Below are 14,606 nucleotides of genomic sequence, written 5' to 3'. Positions count from 1 at the left end.
GAAGAGACAAGTGAGGCTATTAGCAATCCTTGAACACCTTTTCTAAAAAATAAAATGATAACTGCCTCCGGCTAAATTTCTTAATATCAATTGGGATATATTATTTTTGAATAGAATGACTCGGTTCACTTTTCCTTTAATTTTGTCAAATAATTGTAAAAAAGACAATTTTGCAATATTTTAGTCCCCCAACATTTATTATCACGTTGGTTGATCCTGAAAAGCTCTTAAATTCCACATTTAATTGTTATGTTAACCGTTTACATTGAAACCCAATGAGTTTCGGTTATGTAAACGTACGCTAAGCGGCGGCAGCGTAAGGAACGCCGTCAATTAAATTCGGCCAACTAAATGTTGACATTTAGTTTTCGGGCAATATGGCATCACTGTGAAATGCAAATGGCGAGAATTCGCGGCCATCAAATTTCTGCCATACAAATCTGGCGTCATTGCAAAAAAATTACTGAAGTGAAAACATCTCCTCGAAATAGTGCAAGGATTAGTGATTGCAAGAAGAAAACCAGAAATTACTTTTTCTGGAATAATCCAACAAGGCAGCAAACCGCCATAATAGTGTCCCTGCAATAATTTCCTGCAATATAGTTGGAATTTTCTTCCACCTAATTGGAATTCACTGCATCTTGCTGGATTTTTATTAATAGAAAGTGGTGAGTTACAGTGAAGTGGATATTTACAGAATTTATTTTAAAATAAATTCTTTTTCTATTTGTGAAAGGTGTTTCTTATAAGCAAAAGGCACATGCTAAACATGATGTCTGTGTGTGGCCGTACCCGTGCTCATTCTTTTTTTTAGCCTAAGCCCAATAACAACCATGTTCCGGCTTTGAGGTTAGGTATTTTTAAACAAAAGGAAAAGTGTAGCATGACTCCATTGGCTACATAACGCTGTTTGCATCAACCATCCTGTTTTAAAGTACAGTGCGCTCCACAATACGACACTTCACCACCAGTCGCATTACTCACATCCACCGCTATCAGATAGGATAAAACCAAACTCCTAGTAATAGCGATTCCATCCCATCACCATCAGTCTGAGTGCAACAGCTAAAATTAACATCATCAACCAACTCAAACCAATATCATCAGTCCATGGCACTTACCTTCCAACCGAAAGGAAGCCACATCATAAGAACCACCATTACATGAATACATCCGTCACCACCATTGTGTTTGCCGCTTTTTCCATCCACATTTTTGCAAGTAACGCTAGTCAAGAGGAGATGTCAGTCCGTGTCAAGGGTAAGGCCTGCCCTCCAACTGTAAGTAATTGATATATGAACATAGTACAGTCGGTGCATATTTCCTGTGTCTTTGTGGTACCCCATTACTAACCGGTCACAGACCGGGAGGTATTGGGACCAGTCTTTTCGTATCCCTCGACGGTGAAGCCGAGTAGTCATCTTTATATTTTGGAAACCAGTTCCTACATCCAGCCCTCGACGTCAGCAGAGCAAATTATTTATTTCTTTCTCTTTTTAAGTATTCTCTTGGCATTGCACTTTGTATGCACACATACATAGCCATAGCCCTGTATGTATGTATATAAGAAATTAATGTTGTTGTTGGACCTGTAGCGGTTCGTCTCCACGTGCAAAAAGAAGATGAAGATAATCATGAAAGCTTTGCAATAACGGTTTAACAGAAACGTTTTATGTACGTTGTTGTTGTATTATTCTCATTTCCATTTTCGAATAAGAAATTTACAACAACAACATCTTTCTGTTTCTTTCTATCAACGATAAATCCAACTCACTTTAGTGAGAGAAAACAAATTCTTGCTCTCTTTGATGATTTTTTTTATCTCTCTTTTGGGAAAGAGAAATAGTCGGCTAAACCAACAACTGTTGTAGTTTCTTTCTATTAGCATTTCTCGTGCTTTTCAAATTTCATCTTCATTTTGTTCTGCGCTCGAGATTGTTTCTTTTTTCCAAATTTATGGGTATATTCGGCGTATGCCTGTTAACTTGTTGTCCATTGCTTATTGTAGGAAAATAACCCGTGATTACCCAGTGTAGTCCGGTCAGAAAATTTAGGTCCCTGAGTACATGATACGTGATATAGTACAATTTTCATCCGAATTTTGTTGAACAAATCTAGTATTCGATATTTTACTGACGGTTATTTCCTACAATAGTGATTCTTGTGGATGGATATTTCGAAGTTTTTCTTTTTGTTATTTGGTTAAATAATTTCGAGTGCGACTTTTCTTAAGAAAACAAAAGAACCTACAACAGATTTCTCCTATTTTTGGAAACTTCGTTTAAAATTCCGCGCCTTCTGATAAAAAGCATTTAAGAAATTTTTATACGTCGAGACTACGTTGCAGGTCGACAGATTATAATTATCTTATACCGTACCTATTTATTGGATGTTTTATTGAATTTCGACCTTCATAAAATTATGTTTACAATTCACGAACATCATCTTTATTTATAAATCATATCAATCACATACCTCTGTTAAAATATATGCATATATAGACCTATATAAACACAATTTTAAGAATCTTTTCGGCGTTAATAGCTATATTACATTACGTGTATTTCATGTGTATGTTTTGCATTTTTTACATCTACATGTTGTACACATAGTGTGATCCATATAAAAAATTTCATCTATCAAAATGATGTGTGAACCCATGTGTAACTTTTTCGTTTAAGAGCCCTTCCTATTTTTGTATGTACAATAAATAGAAAACAGCTGATTTGTTTGTTTTGATGAAAGCGGCAATTTGCAAAATTTGCTGAAAGAAATAATTTCTTAAAGAAACTTAAATAAATCGATTTGATAAAGGATTTGTTTACATTTATAGGTTATGTCACACAAAAAAACATATACTGGTGTAATAGCAAAAATTATAAATCATATATAAAATGTCATTTTTCGCACACACAAAGAATTACACGAGGTCAAAAAAATGCAAAACATACACATGAAATACACGTAATGTAATATAGCTATAAATTGACTTATGGTCAACCAAAATACTAAATGATACCTTTTTTTTAAGCGGACATTTCCGATTTTTTTAGTTTATACATGCATATAGTGTATATGCATATGTTTTAATTGATCATTTTACCTGATAATTATATAATGTCAATCCCATTATTTATGATCTCCGTCCATCTATCCTTATTGGATATTCACCTTCAGCATTTTATCCAGTGAGCTCATTTGGTAGAAAAATTGAGGGTAGTATTAAATATTTTGGTGCACAGTGGCCCGAACGGGAATGACATGCAGAAGCAAATTTGAATTTTTGTATGTATTTCTGAACTGAATATAAATTGAATCGATTTTAAACTTATTATCAGTTAGATAATAATTGAATAGTGATTTACTATAAGACTACTTCTAAGCATTTATTGATTGTTCTTATTATAACGAATAGTTATAAATAAACATGTTTTGAATTTTGAAATTAATCATTATGAGGTTCTAATTGAACATTATAAGGTAAGGTAAAGGTAAGGGTCAGCCAAGCCAAATTATTGGGAGTCATCATCATCGATGAGACTCATTGGGGATTTTGTAGAAAATCCATTGGGAGGGCATGGTATCCCAACAAACACCTTGGGTACCCATATCAACAACAACATCATATCATTTTTTTAAATAAAGCATCCTGTTTGCGATTGTGAATTAATAATGAATCAATTTTGTTTATGGCTAGTCAGGAGTGGCCACTGAGCTAGACCGAATTCCTTCAATGGCAAGTGTATACCAGCGACATCTTGGTATGCCTCATTCCCCTTTACACTCCGTCCTAGTTACATAACAATGGCGCCCAACGTACAAGCCAATGTCTTGGGTTCAACTCCCATCAATGGGAATTGTTCCTGAACATTAGGTGTATGAATTTTTGTTTGATTGGTTTTCAGTATGTCTTGAGTTGTTGTTATATTACAACTTCTCAATTGCGACTTAACGTCAATCAAATTTATGATACCATTTCTTGAATTCCATCTTAAAGGAAAGTGTTTTAGTCGTCTTGCAAGCCTGAGTTTATGTCAAGCTGCAATTTGTGACAAAACTTCTACATTTTGAGATTCATACTTCGACTTTCTTTAAAGCTTTATAATATATTGTCATCTGATGTTGATTATTTATGATCATTTGCATGATTTGCGATATTATAGATGCTTTAATATATTGATTTATTAGAATTGAGATTTTTGGGGAAAATTTTGACCACGCTTTTGGAAGAGTATGAAGATTGTTTGTTGTTGTTGATTATTCTTTTTTTTATCCTGGCTGATACCTTAACCTTCTACCAATTACCTTATACATTTTATGAAATAATTTTGACCCGAGATTATTGGAAATTTTTGGAAATTAAATTATTGATTTTTATTCGATTGTTGGCGCATTTAAGACATATTAGTTTTCATTTTTTTTTCTGGCACCTGCACTGATAAGATCTTTTGGCAAACTTGTTTTTTTTCTGTTTCTGGTTTGAGAACTGAATGTGAAGCATCGTCGTGGAACCTGGGGAAACCTTTCGAGATTTCAATTGGAATCGGTGGTGCATTAGTTTTTGTTACATTTTTCAGAAGTGATAGTAATTTACTATTCACTTTGCTGGAATTTTCTACCGTGGTAGTTACCATTCTATTTCCGATTGCGTGAGGCATAGGGTCGTCGCCCTCAAGACATTTGTTTTTCTCTTTTTGATTAAAAGACGGCAGGAGGGGTTTGATAGGCTCAAACTACTGACTGTTAGTTCTTTCTCTTAAAATATACAGGCTTTAAGTAGTAGTATATTTTTGTTTGTTTTCACGTACACACAGGGTGTACACAGAACTGGACTAACTGTTTCCGAAGACTGGTCTTCAGTTCGACTCGAGGTCAGCTGAAGTACCTTAAGGTTGTAGGGGCGGTTAGTCTGGAGAGCCTTCGGACGGCAGCGCTCAACCTTGAGTTGGAGCATTTTCCGTAGGACTGATTGTTGTCTGGTTGGCGATTTCTCAGTGTATTTTTAGAAAGCCGTTCTATGCTTATCTAAAAATACACTGAAGAGGCCTCGAGTAACTTTTTGAGGAAATTCTAACTGACAACAATCACTCCTACGTTTGACAGTCTACCTCATAGAACAATAGGGGTAGGCGAAGAGGACTGAAGAGCCTATCGAAGTCCTATTATTTTTTTTCTACCATTGCAAAGATTTACAGCACATGGTGCCAACAAAATAATTAGCCCGGCTTTAGCTTTTATGATTTTCTTGTTTCACTTTGAATCAGGGTCGCGGTTCTTCCCCACCCTTAGCATACCTCGGTTAACTTCCCGAATCAGTATGGCTTCGGCCGGCCTATGCCAACGTGTTCGGGTTTGTTATGTTAACCGTTTACATTGAAACCCAATGAGTTTCGGTTATGTAAACGTACGCTAAGCGGCGGCAGCGTAAGGAACGCCGTCAATTAAATTCGGCCAACTAAATGTTGACATTTAGTTTTCGGGCAATATGGCATCACTGTGAAATGCAAATGGCGAGAATTCGCGGCCATCAAATTTCTGCCATACAAATCTGGCGTCATTGCAAAAAAATTACTGAAGTGAAAACATCTCCTCGAAATAGTGCAAGGATTAGTGATTGCAAGAAGAAAACCAGAAATTACTTTTTCTGGAATAATCCAACAAGGCAGCAAACCGCCATAATAGTGTCCCTGCAATAATTTCCTGCAATATAGTTGGAATTTTCTTCCACCTAATTGGAATTCACTGCATCTTGCTGGATTTTTATTAATAGAAAGTGGTGAGTTACAGTGAAGTGGATATTTACAGAATTTATTTTAAAATAAATTCTTTTTCTATTTGTGAAAGGTGTTTCTTATAAGCAAAAGGCACATGCTAAACATGATGTCTGTGTGTGGCCGTACCCGTGCTCATTCTTTTTTTAGCCTAAGCCCAATAACAACCATGTTCCGGCTTTGAGGTTAGGTATTTTTAAACAAAAGGAAAAGTGTAGCATGACTCCATTGGCTACATAACGCTGTTTGCATCAACCATCCTGTTTTAAAGTACAGTGCGCTCCACAATACGACACTTCACCACCAGTCGCATTACTCACATCCACCGCTATCAGATAGGATAAAACCAAACTCCTAGTAATAGCGATTCCATCCCATCACCATCAGTCTGAGTGCAACAGCTAAAATTAACATCATCAACCAACTCAAACCAATATCATCAGTCCATGGCACTTACCTTCCAACCGAAAGGAAGCCACATCATAAGAACCACCATTACATGAATACATCCGTCACCACCATTGTGTTTGCCGCTTTTTCCATCCACATTTTTGCAAGTAACGCTAGTCAAGAGGAGATGTCAGTCCGTGTCAAGGGTAAAGCCTGCCCTCCAACTGTAAGTAAGTCCTAATTTACATTAGGCGAGTTTACTTGCGGCAATTGTCAGTTTGTGGGTGAGAGAGGGTGTAGAGAGGCAAAGGGTTACCATATACCTCACCTCTCTCTCCATCAAACTGACAATTGCCGCAAGTAAACTCGCCTAATGTAAATTGGGACTAATTGATATATGAACATAGTACAGTCGGTGCATATTTCCTGTGTCTTTGTGGTACCCCATTACTAACCGGTCACAGACCGGGAGGTATTGGGACCAGTCTTTTCGTATCCCTCGACGGTGAAGCCGAGTAGTCATCTTTATATTTTGGAAACCAGTTCCTACATCCAGCCCTCGACGTCAGCAGAGCAAATTATTTATTTCTTTCTCTTTTTAAGTATTCTCTTGGCATTGCACTTTGTATGCACACATACATAGCCATAGCCCTGTATGTATGTATATAAGAAATTAATGTTGTTGTTGGACCTGTATCGGTTCGTCTCCACGTGCAAAAAGAAGATGAAGATAATCATGAAAGCTTTGCAATAACGGTTTAACAGAAACGTTTTATGTACGTTGTTGTTGTATTATTCTCATTTCCATTTTCGAATAAGAAATTTACAACAACAACATCTTTCTGTTTCTTTCTATCAACGATAAATCCAACTCACTTTAGTGAGAGAAAACAAATTCTTGCTCTCTTTGATGATTTTTTTTATCTCTCTTTTGGGAAAGAGAAATAGTCGGCTAAACCAACAACTGTTGTAGTTTCTTTCTATTAGCATTTCTCGTGCTTTTCAAATTTCATCTTCATTTTGTTCTGCGCTCGAGATTGTTTCTTTTTTCCAAATTTATGGGTATATTCGTCGTATGCCTGTTAACTTGTTGTCCATTGCTTATTGTAGGAAAATAACCCGTGATTACCCAGTGTAGTCCGGTCAGAAAATTTAGGTCCCTGAGAACATGATACGTGATATAGTACAATTTTCATCCGAATTTTGTTGAACAAATCTAGTATTCGATATTTTACTGACGGTTATTTCCTACAATAGTGATTCTTGTGGATGGATATTTCGAAGTTTTTCTTTTTGTTATTTGGTTAAATAATTTCGAGTGCGACTTTTCTTAAGAAAACAAAAGAACCTACAACAGATTTCTCCTATTTTTGGAAACTTCGTTTAAAATTCCGCGCCTTCTGATAAAAAGCATTTAAGAAATTTTTATACGTCGAGACTACGTTGCAGGTCGACAGATTATAATTATCTTATACCGTACCTATTTATTGGATGTTTTATTGAATTTCGACCTTCATAAAATTATGTTTACAATTCACGAACATCATCTTTATTTATAAATCATATCAATCACATACCTCTGTTAAAATATATGCATATATAGACCTATATAAACACAATTTTAAGAATCTTTTCGGCGTTAAATTGACTTATGGTCAACCAAAACACTAAATGATACCTTTTTTTTAAGCGGACATTTCCAATTTTTTAAGTTTATACATGCATATAGTGTATATGCATATGTTTTAATTGATCATTTTACCTGATAATTATATAATGTCAATCCCATTATTTATGATCTCCGTCCATCTATCCTTATTGGATATTCACCTTCAGCATTTTATCCAGTGAGCTCATTTGGTAGAAAAATTGAGGGTAGTATTAAATATTTTGGTGCACAGTGGCCCGAACGGGAATGACATGCAGAAGCAAATTTGAATTTTTGTATGTATTTCTGAACTGAATATAAATTGAATTGTTTTAATCGATTTTAAACTTATTATCAGTTAGATAATAATTGAATAGTGATTTACTATAAGACTACTTCTAAGCATTTATTGATTGTTCTTATTATAACGAATAGTTATAAATAAACATGTTTTGAATTTTGAAATTAATCATTATGAGGTTCTAATTGAACATTATAAGGTAAGGTAAAGGTAAGGGTCAGCCAAGCCAAATTATTGGGAGTCATCATCATCGATGAGACTCATTGGGGATTTTGTAGAAAATCCATTGGGAGGGCATGGTATCCCAACAAACACCTTGGGTACCCATATCAACAACAACATCATATCATTTTTTTAAATAAAGCATCCTGTTTGCGATTGTGAATTAATAATGAATCAATTTTGTTTATGGCTAGTCAGGAGTGGCCACTGAGCTAGACCGAATTCCTTCAATGGCAAGTGTATACCAGCGACATCTTGGTATGCCTCATTCCCCTTTACACTCCGTCCTAGTTACATAACATAATATCCTTTTTTGAACCAAAGACTCAACTAGTAATAAAGTATCCCTGTGCCGACAGGGATTTACTCTCAGCCTCAGACCTAAAGAAAACAAGTAAACAAAACACATCTGACGTCTAAAAGGATTTTTTGAGTTTTTGGAAGTATGGATTTGCTCCCAAAACAAAATGTACCGTCTTAACTAGGGCCGCATACACAACATGTTGCCAAAAATTTAATTTTTCAGTAAGAACCCATGATTTTTTCCTAATATCAATTAATTTTTACAATATTTCATCAATCAATCAATGGGCATGCAGGACAGCTACCGATGAACCCTTGTTTACGTGTGTGATTCAATAGTGTGTGGCATTCCTTCAATCCATGTCCCAAAAATGATGAATTTTCCTCCAAAACTCGATTTTGGGTTAAAGTTTTCCAATTTTTTTAATTTCCTCACAAATAATATTTGTTGTTTTCAAAAATTGTTTGTTGGTAACTTGGAAAATAAATAAAATTCATCGGATTGAAAGGCGTTCATTTACAAAATCAAAACTATTTTGATTTCAATCCTGCTTAAAACTTCAAAGTTTAGCAATACTCATGGCACAATTACCCAGGTAGTGGCATCGTAAAATTTTGAATATGTTATGTCAAAACTTTCTTTGTGTTGTTGGTTAAATTACAACAAAAATAATTTTTTTATAAAGGGATTTGACTTTTCATAGTCGATCAGCTGGTGTGATACCACTACCTGGTAGTTCTGCCATGCCAATACTATTAGAAATGGTGTCGTGCTTGCCCACAGTGTATGGGATACATTTCATTTTTATTACAAAAAAAAAAAAAAAACACATTATTCGCTTTTTAATAAAAAAAACAAATGTTTATTAAAAATAAACTGTTCGTTACTATTCTAATTGCAACGGTTGGCCGTATTTACACTGCAACACAACCAGTGCGTATGTTCAGTGAAAACAGCTGTTTTATCTGTTGATTTTTTCTTGTGTTGGTGTGTTCGTTCAGACTTGTTTTGTTGTTTTCTCGTGGTCGGATTCTGTCGTTGGCTGTGGGTTTCTCTTATCACATTTCCATTCCAATCAATTGCAGCCGGTGAATTTTTTCGATTGGAAACGTAGAATTAAAATTGCATTTTAATTGTTACTCCACATTCGTTTGATACGCGTGTAATATTCGTCAGTTTCGGGTAAAGACAGGAATCACCAAAAGAACTAAGTTGCAAGAATCATCATGAGTACCAACTATGAAGGTTATAAATCGCCGCTGAGCACTCGTTATGCCAGCAAAGAAATGCAATATCTTTTTAGTGACCAGAAAAAGTTTTCCACATGGCGCCAGTTGTGGGTATGGTTGGCCGAGGCAGAGAAGGTAAGGAAAATATTTTGGCTGTTTTTTGCATGTTGTGAATTTGTACCATCTTTTGCTTGTTTATTCATGCCTCTTCATATTAGAATGTACTTGTAATCAGGGATTGGGAATGGGAAAAATGAGTAAAAAGGCTTCAACATACAATTATTATGGAACATCCCACGAAATATTGCTTTAGAAACCCGTAATATTTATTCTACGCTCAACAAATATTTGAAACGCGAGTTATTCATGCGAATTATACTATTCCAAGAATTAAGAAACGCAGTCATAGGAAGACAATGGTCAATTTTTGACAATCATAAATAAAACTTGTTTGGATTCCCTAATACATACCAGTTTGGTACTGCTTCTGATAGAAATGTTCCATTGCGGTCATGTAAATAACTATAAAATTCCCAAGAACATCCCACAAAGGGAAAGTCTCTAGACTTCTCGTCATATACCAGTACTGATGATGTACCGAAAATCCTCCAAAACAATTTTTAAAGCATTAAGTGGTATTTTTGTGATAATTGGCTTTCCCTGGGTTAAGGAAAGTACGGCGATCAGAAATCAGAAGGGTCGGGTAACTGGTTGATAGACAGGTGGCGGGGTAATGTTTTAATAATGCATTAAATTAGCTGCAAGGTTCTTTCAAGACCCGTAGAGATTCACGTTTTGGAATTTTCTAAAATAATTATTATTTTGCAGCAATTTGACAATTGAGGCTTTTTCGCTTTATATGAACCATTCACCATCCACCAAATTCAAATCGCGTAACAAATACTCTCCAGCTGACGCAAAAAATCGGATTTTATTTAATTCCAAATTTTTTTTAAGTTGCCGGTAGTGGATTTAAGACTTTCTTCTATGCAAAGTTTTGTATCTCTAATGCTTATTGCTTGTAAAATGATTCAAAATATTGCACAAAAACGTTACTAATTTCCTAAAAAATCATCTATGCATCCTTACAAAAATTACTGTCCGCATTGCATCTTTTCATGGTTTATGTTTCAATTGAACTTAGAGCTCTCGGTGTAGTGTATTTGTGTATTCTGTGTACTCAATATTCAAACGATAAAATTTCATTTCCCTTCTTTTAGAGCTTGGGCCTGGAGATAACAGATGCTCAAATTGCTGAAATGAAAGCCAACATTAATAATGTTGACTTTGAGGCGGCAGCTGCTGAGGAACGTTTAACCCGCCACGATGTAATGGCCCATGTACATGTCTTTGCCAAACAGTGTCCCTTGGCTGCACCAATTATCCACTTGGGTGCCACATCCTGTTATGTTGGCGATAATACTGATCTCATCATTTTACGTGATGCCTTGGATTTACTTTTGCCACGCATTGCCTCAGTGATCTATTGCCTCAAAGAGTTTGCCTTGAAATATAAATCTCAGCCCACATTGGGTTTTACACATTTGCAACCAGCCCAATTGACCACTGTTGGTAAGAGAGCTTGCCTCTGGATTCAAGATTTATTAATGGATGAAAGAGCCTTAAGACGTTGCCGTGAAGATTTACGTTGTCGTGGTGTTAAGGGCACCACAGGAACCCAAGCTTCTTTCTTGCAGCTCTTTAATGGTGATGGTGCCAAGGTTAAGGAATTGGATGTGAAAGTTACACAATTGGCAGGTTTTGAAAAACCCTACGGTGTTACTGGCCAAACCTATTCGCGTAAAGTAGATGTGGAAATTATTGCTGCCCTCTCAAGTTTGGGTACCAGCATACACAAAATGTGTTCGGACTTGAGAATATTGGCATCACGCAAAGAACTGGAAGAACCATTTGAAACCACACAAATCGGCTCCTCGGCTATGCCTTACAAACGCAATCCCATGCGTTCGGAACGTTGCTGTGCCTTGGCTCGCCATATGATAACATTGTTCTCCAATGCTGCCAATACCCATGCCACACAATGGTTGGAACGTACCTTAGATGATTCGGCCAACAGACGTTTAACTTTATCCGAGGCATTCCTTTCGGCTGATGCTGCCCTCCTAACACTTTTGAATATTTCCCAAGGCTTGGTTGTTTATCCCAAGGTTATTGAACGTCACATTTCTCAGGAATTGCCATTTATGTCAACTGAAAACATTATCATGGCAATGGTTAAGGCTGGTGGTGATCGCCAAGTTTGCCATGAAAAGATTCGTGTTCTCTCCCATGAAGCTGGTGCCCAGGTCAAGCAACATGGCAAAGATAATGATTTGGTAGAACGTGTACGTAAAGATCCTTACTTTGCTCCCATCCTAAATCATTTGGATACAATTTTGGATCCCACAACATTTACCGGTCGTGCCAGTGATCAAGTTGATGAATTTGTCAGTGAAGAAGTTGAAGGTGTTTTGGCCAACTATAAAGATGCTTTGAAGAATATCCAAGTGGTGCAATTGAACATCTAATCTGAGGGAGGAAAAGTGGAATGTTAGTATTACATTCAAGATGCCTTATTTTATTTTTGAAGCTGTAATTAGAGTGTTTACATTTAGTTTTCATTATCAATAAGATTTTGATGTGTAATAAATTACTCTTTGAAAAATGTTGTTACTAATTCAAATTATTGTTGTTATTGTATTGATAAGAATTTTGTAATCAATTCATTTTGAGGTAACGATGCAGCTTATCATCACGTTAATTGAAGGGGTTGGGGATTATATTTTACAAGTTTAGTTTTGAAATCTGTCATCAATGTAAACAATTTTTAAGTCTGAAGATTCTTTCTTTGAACTTCTTGTTCTCACTACCTTAGAGTTCATTTTTTCGGCCAAACTCTAGTTTGTGCGATAATCGATTTTGAAAATTCAATAATTAGCTTGTTTTTGAAGATTTTTAGTAGGACCTAAGCTGGACACTGTTTGGAAAAAGCTACTCCTCTGGACTAGCTGTATATAGAGAAATAAAATTGAAGTAAACAATAAACATAGATTTCAAAGCTTAAGTTGGACCTAAGGTGGACAAAAAATAACAAAAAACCGAAAAGGTCTAAATGGAGATTTTTAAAGAAGACAAAGAGACAGTATGTGTGTACTATTTAAAATTTTTTAGAAGCAAAGGGGCCAACCATTTTTTATTTTGTAAAGATTTCGGAGAATATAACTAAATCAGCGTAGATTTTTATCAATTTAAAAAGCAACCACAAGTGCCACAATACTGCAATCAACCCACGAAGGTCGGTTCTATGTACCAGATTGATCCGAGGAAACACATCTAGGCCAAGGGGGCGTTATCTTAGCAACTACATTTTTGTGTTTGCCTTTAGTTTTATTTTGTGTGCGGAATGCCTGATTTGAATTCTTCTGGTCCATGTAGGTACAGAGAGTAACCCTGGCCATGGCTCCGTTGTCACCGTCTCATCCAGCATAGGTCGATGCTGGATACATTTAATGAAATAGGCCTGACCTTCCTAAGGGAGTATAGCAATAGGGATTATGTTGCTTCGTGCTGCGCGTACTTAATTCAGAGTGAGTTTTCGTCGTCATCATTAGATTTTAAAACTCCCCCATAATCTTCCCAACAGCCGTACTAGCCGTAGTCTTTAAGATCGCGTATTGCTCTTCAAGTTCCTAAAAATGTAACATTCCTGCACTTTAACTGGGATGGTCTTCGTGGCAAGATCAATGAGATTGTGGATTTTATGAGTCGGAGAAATATAATGATTGCGGCAATTCAGGAAACGAAGCAGAACAATACCTGCAGTTTTCGGAGATGTGATAGGTACAACGTAATTCGCTTGAATCATACGAGAAGTGGAGGTGGTGGATTTGCAATCCTATTGCACCAGTCTGTCCTGTACAGAACCGTCTCGCTTGAGCTCGACTCTAGTGACACTATACGGGTAGCGGTAAGTGTGGAACCGCCGAGATAGAACTGCTAAATTTGTACATCTCGCCGATTAATAGCTGGATATCGCGTTATGTGCCTGACATCCGGTCAATGTAGGAAATAAACAGAGAGGAATAGCGCTGGCTGAGCAAATATATAGTTACACCTTTTGCACCGTGAACGAGGACTGCCATAGTTTGCCTGAAATATCCTTCGTGTCACCTAGTATGGCGAATGACCTGACTTGGCAACACGAATCATCTCCCTATCCATCAATAACCATGAGAAACTAATTGGCGAGGACTGAGAGAATTTACCAACCAACGCTTCAGAGAACTATCCTATCCCTCTGATGTTCGGGTAGCAGATGGGAATTTCCGAGACATCATCACTGCTGTAGCTGCTTGCCATATTCAATATAATTTCGACGAGATTAGCGAATTAGCGTGATGAGCATCGCCGTACGAACCCTAGCGACCCCCCGAGTTAGAAAACTGTCGTTGGAAGTCAATATCCCAATTGAAGTGATGCAACATTTGAACCGGTAGTAGTAATGTGGACAACATTTAAGGCTATCGAACCCTGGTAAAAAGGATGATTGGAAATTTGTAATGTTTAACGACGTGGTTGTGGCAGATTCGAAGAGGTGCTAGGGTTATTTTAGCCGACTACTTTTTGAGCACCGGTCGAAGAGGAGGAGGTACCACCACAATTTATGATGGGTGATGTTTCAGATATTATCCGGGTCGCAAAATCATTCAAAGCGCTTGGGCCTGACGGAATTGATACTAAA

At 36.6% G+C, this 14,606-nt stretch overlaps 2 protein-coding genes across 2 annotated transcripts in view; one reads left to right on the top strand and one right to left on the bottom strand.

Annotated features, from left to right (window-relative positions):
* Positions 1-14,606, bottom strand: part of Pxd (Peroxidase) — a 180,749-nt gene that overhangs the window by 85,459 nt on the left and 80,684 nt on the right. The gene's annotated exons all lie outside the window — the stretch shown is intronic.
* Positions 9,604-12,548, top strand: Adsl (adenylosuccinate lyase). The gene is made up of 2 exons (XM_073960013.1): positions 9,604-10,000; positions 11,086-12,548. The coding sequence occupies exons 1-2, from the start codon at positions 9,863-9,865 to the stop codon at positions 12,391-12,393; spliced, it is 1,446 nt and encodes a 481-aa protein (XP_073816114.1). The 5' UTR covers positions 9,604-9,862; the 3' UTR covers positions 12,394-12,548.

This window comes from Musca autumnalis, unplaced genomic scaffold (genome assembly GCF_047663935.1).
Source record: "Musca autumnalis isolate F117 unplaced genomic scaffold, ASM4766393v1 scaffold_1, whole genome shotgun sequence".
In the NCBI taxonomy this organism is placed as follows: domain Eukaryota; kingdom Metazoa; phylum Arthropoda; class Insecta; order Diptera; family Muscidae; genus Musca; species Musca autumnalis.
The sequence above is the reverse complement of the archived record's forward strand: the minus strand, read 5'-3'. Positions and strand labels throughout refer to the sequence as shown.

Excerpts from the sequence above, each read along its gene's own strand:
- Adsl (XM_073960013.1), top strand. The coding sequence starts at position 9,863 with ATGAGTACCAACTATGAAGGTTATAAATCGCCGCTGAGCACTCGTTAT. Across the intron at positions 10,001-11,085 it reads GGTTGGCCGAGGCAGAGAAG|AGCTTGGGCCTGGAGATAAC; the intron begins GTAAGGAAAATA and ends CCCTTCTTTTAG.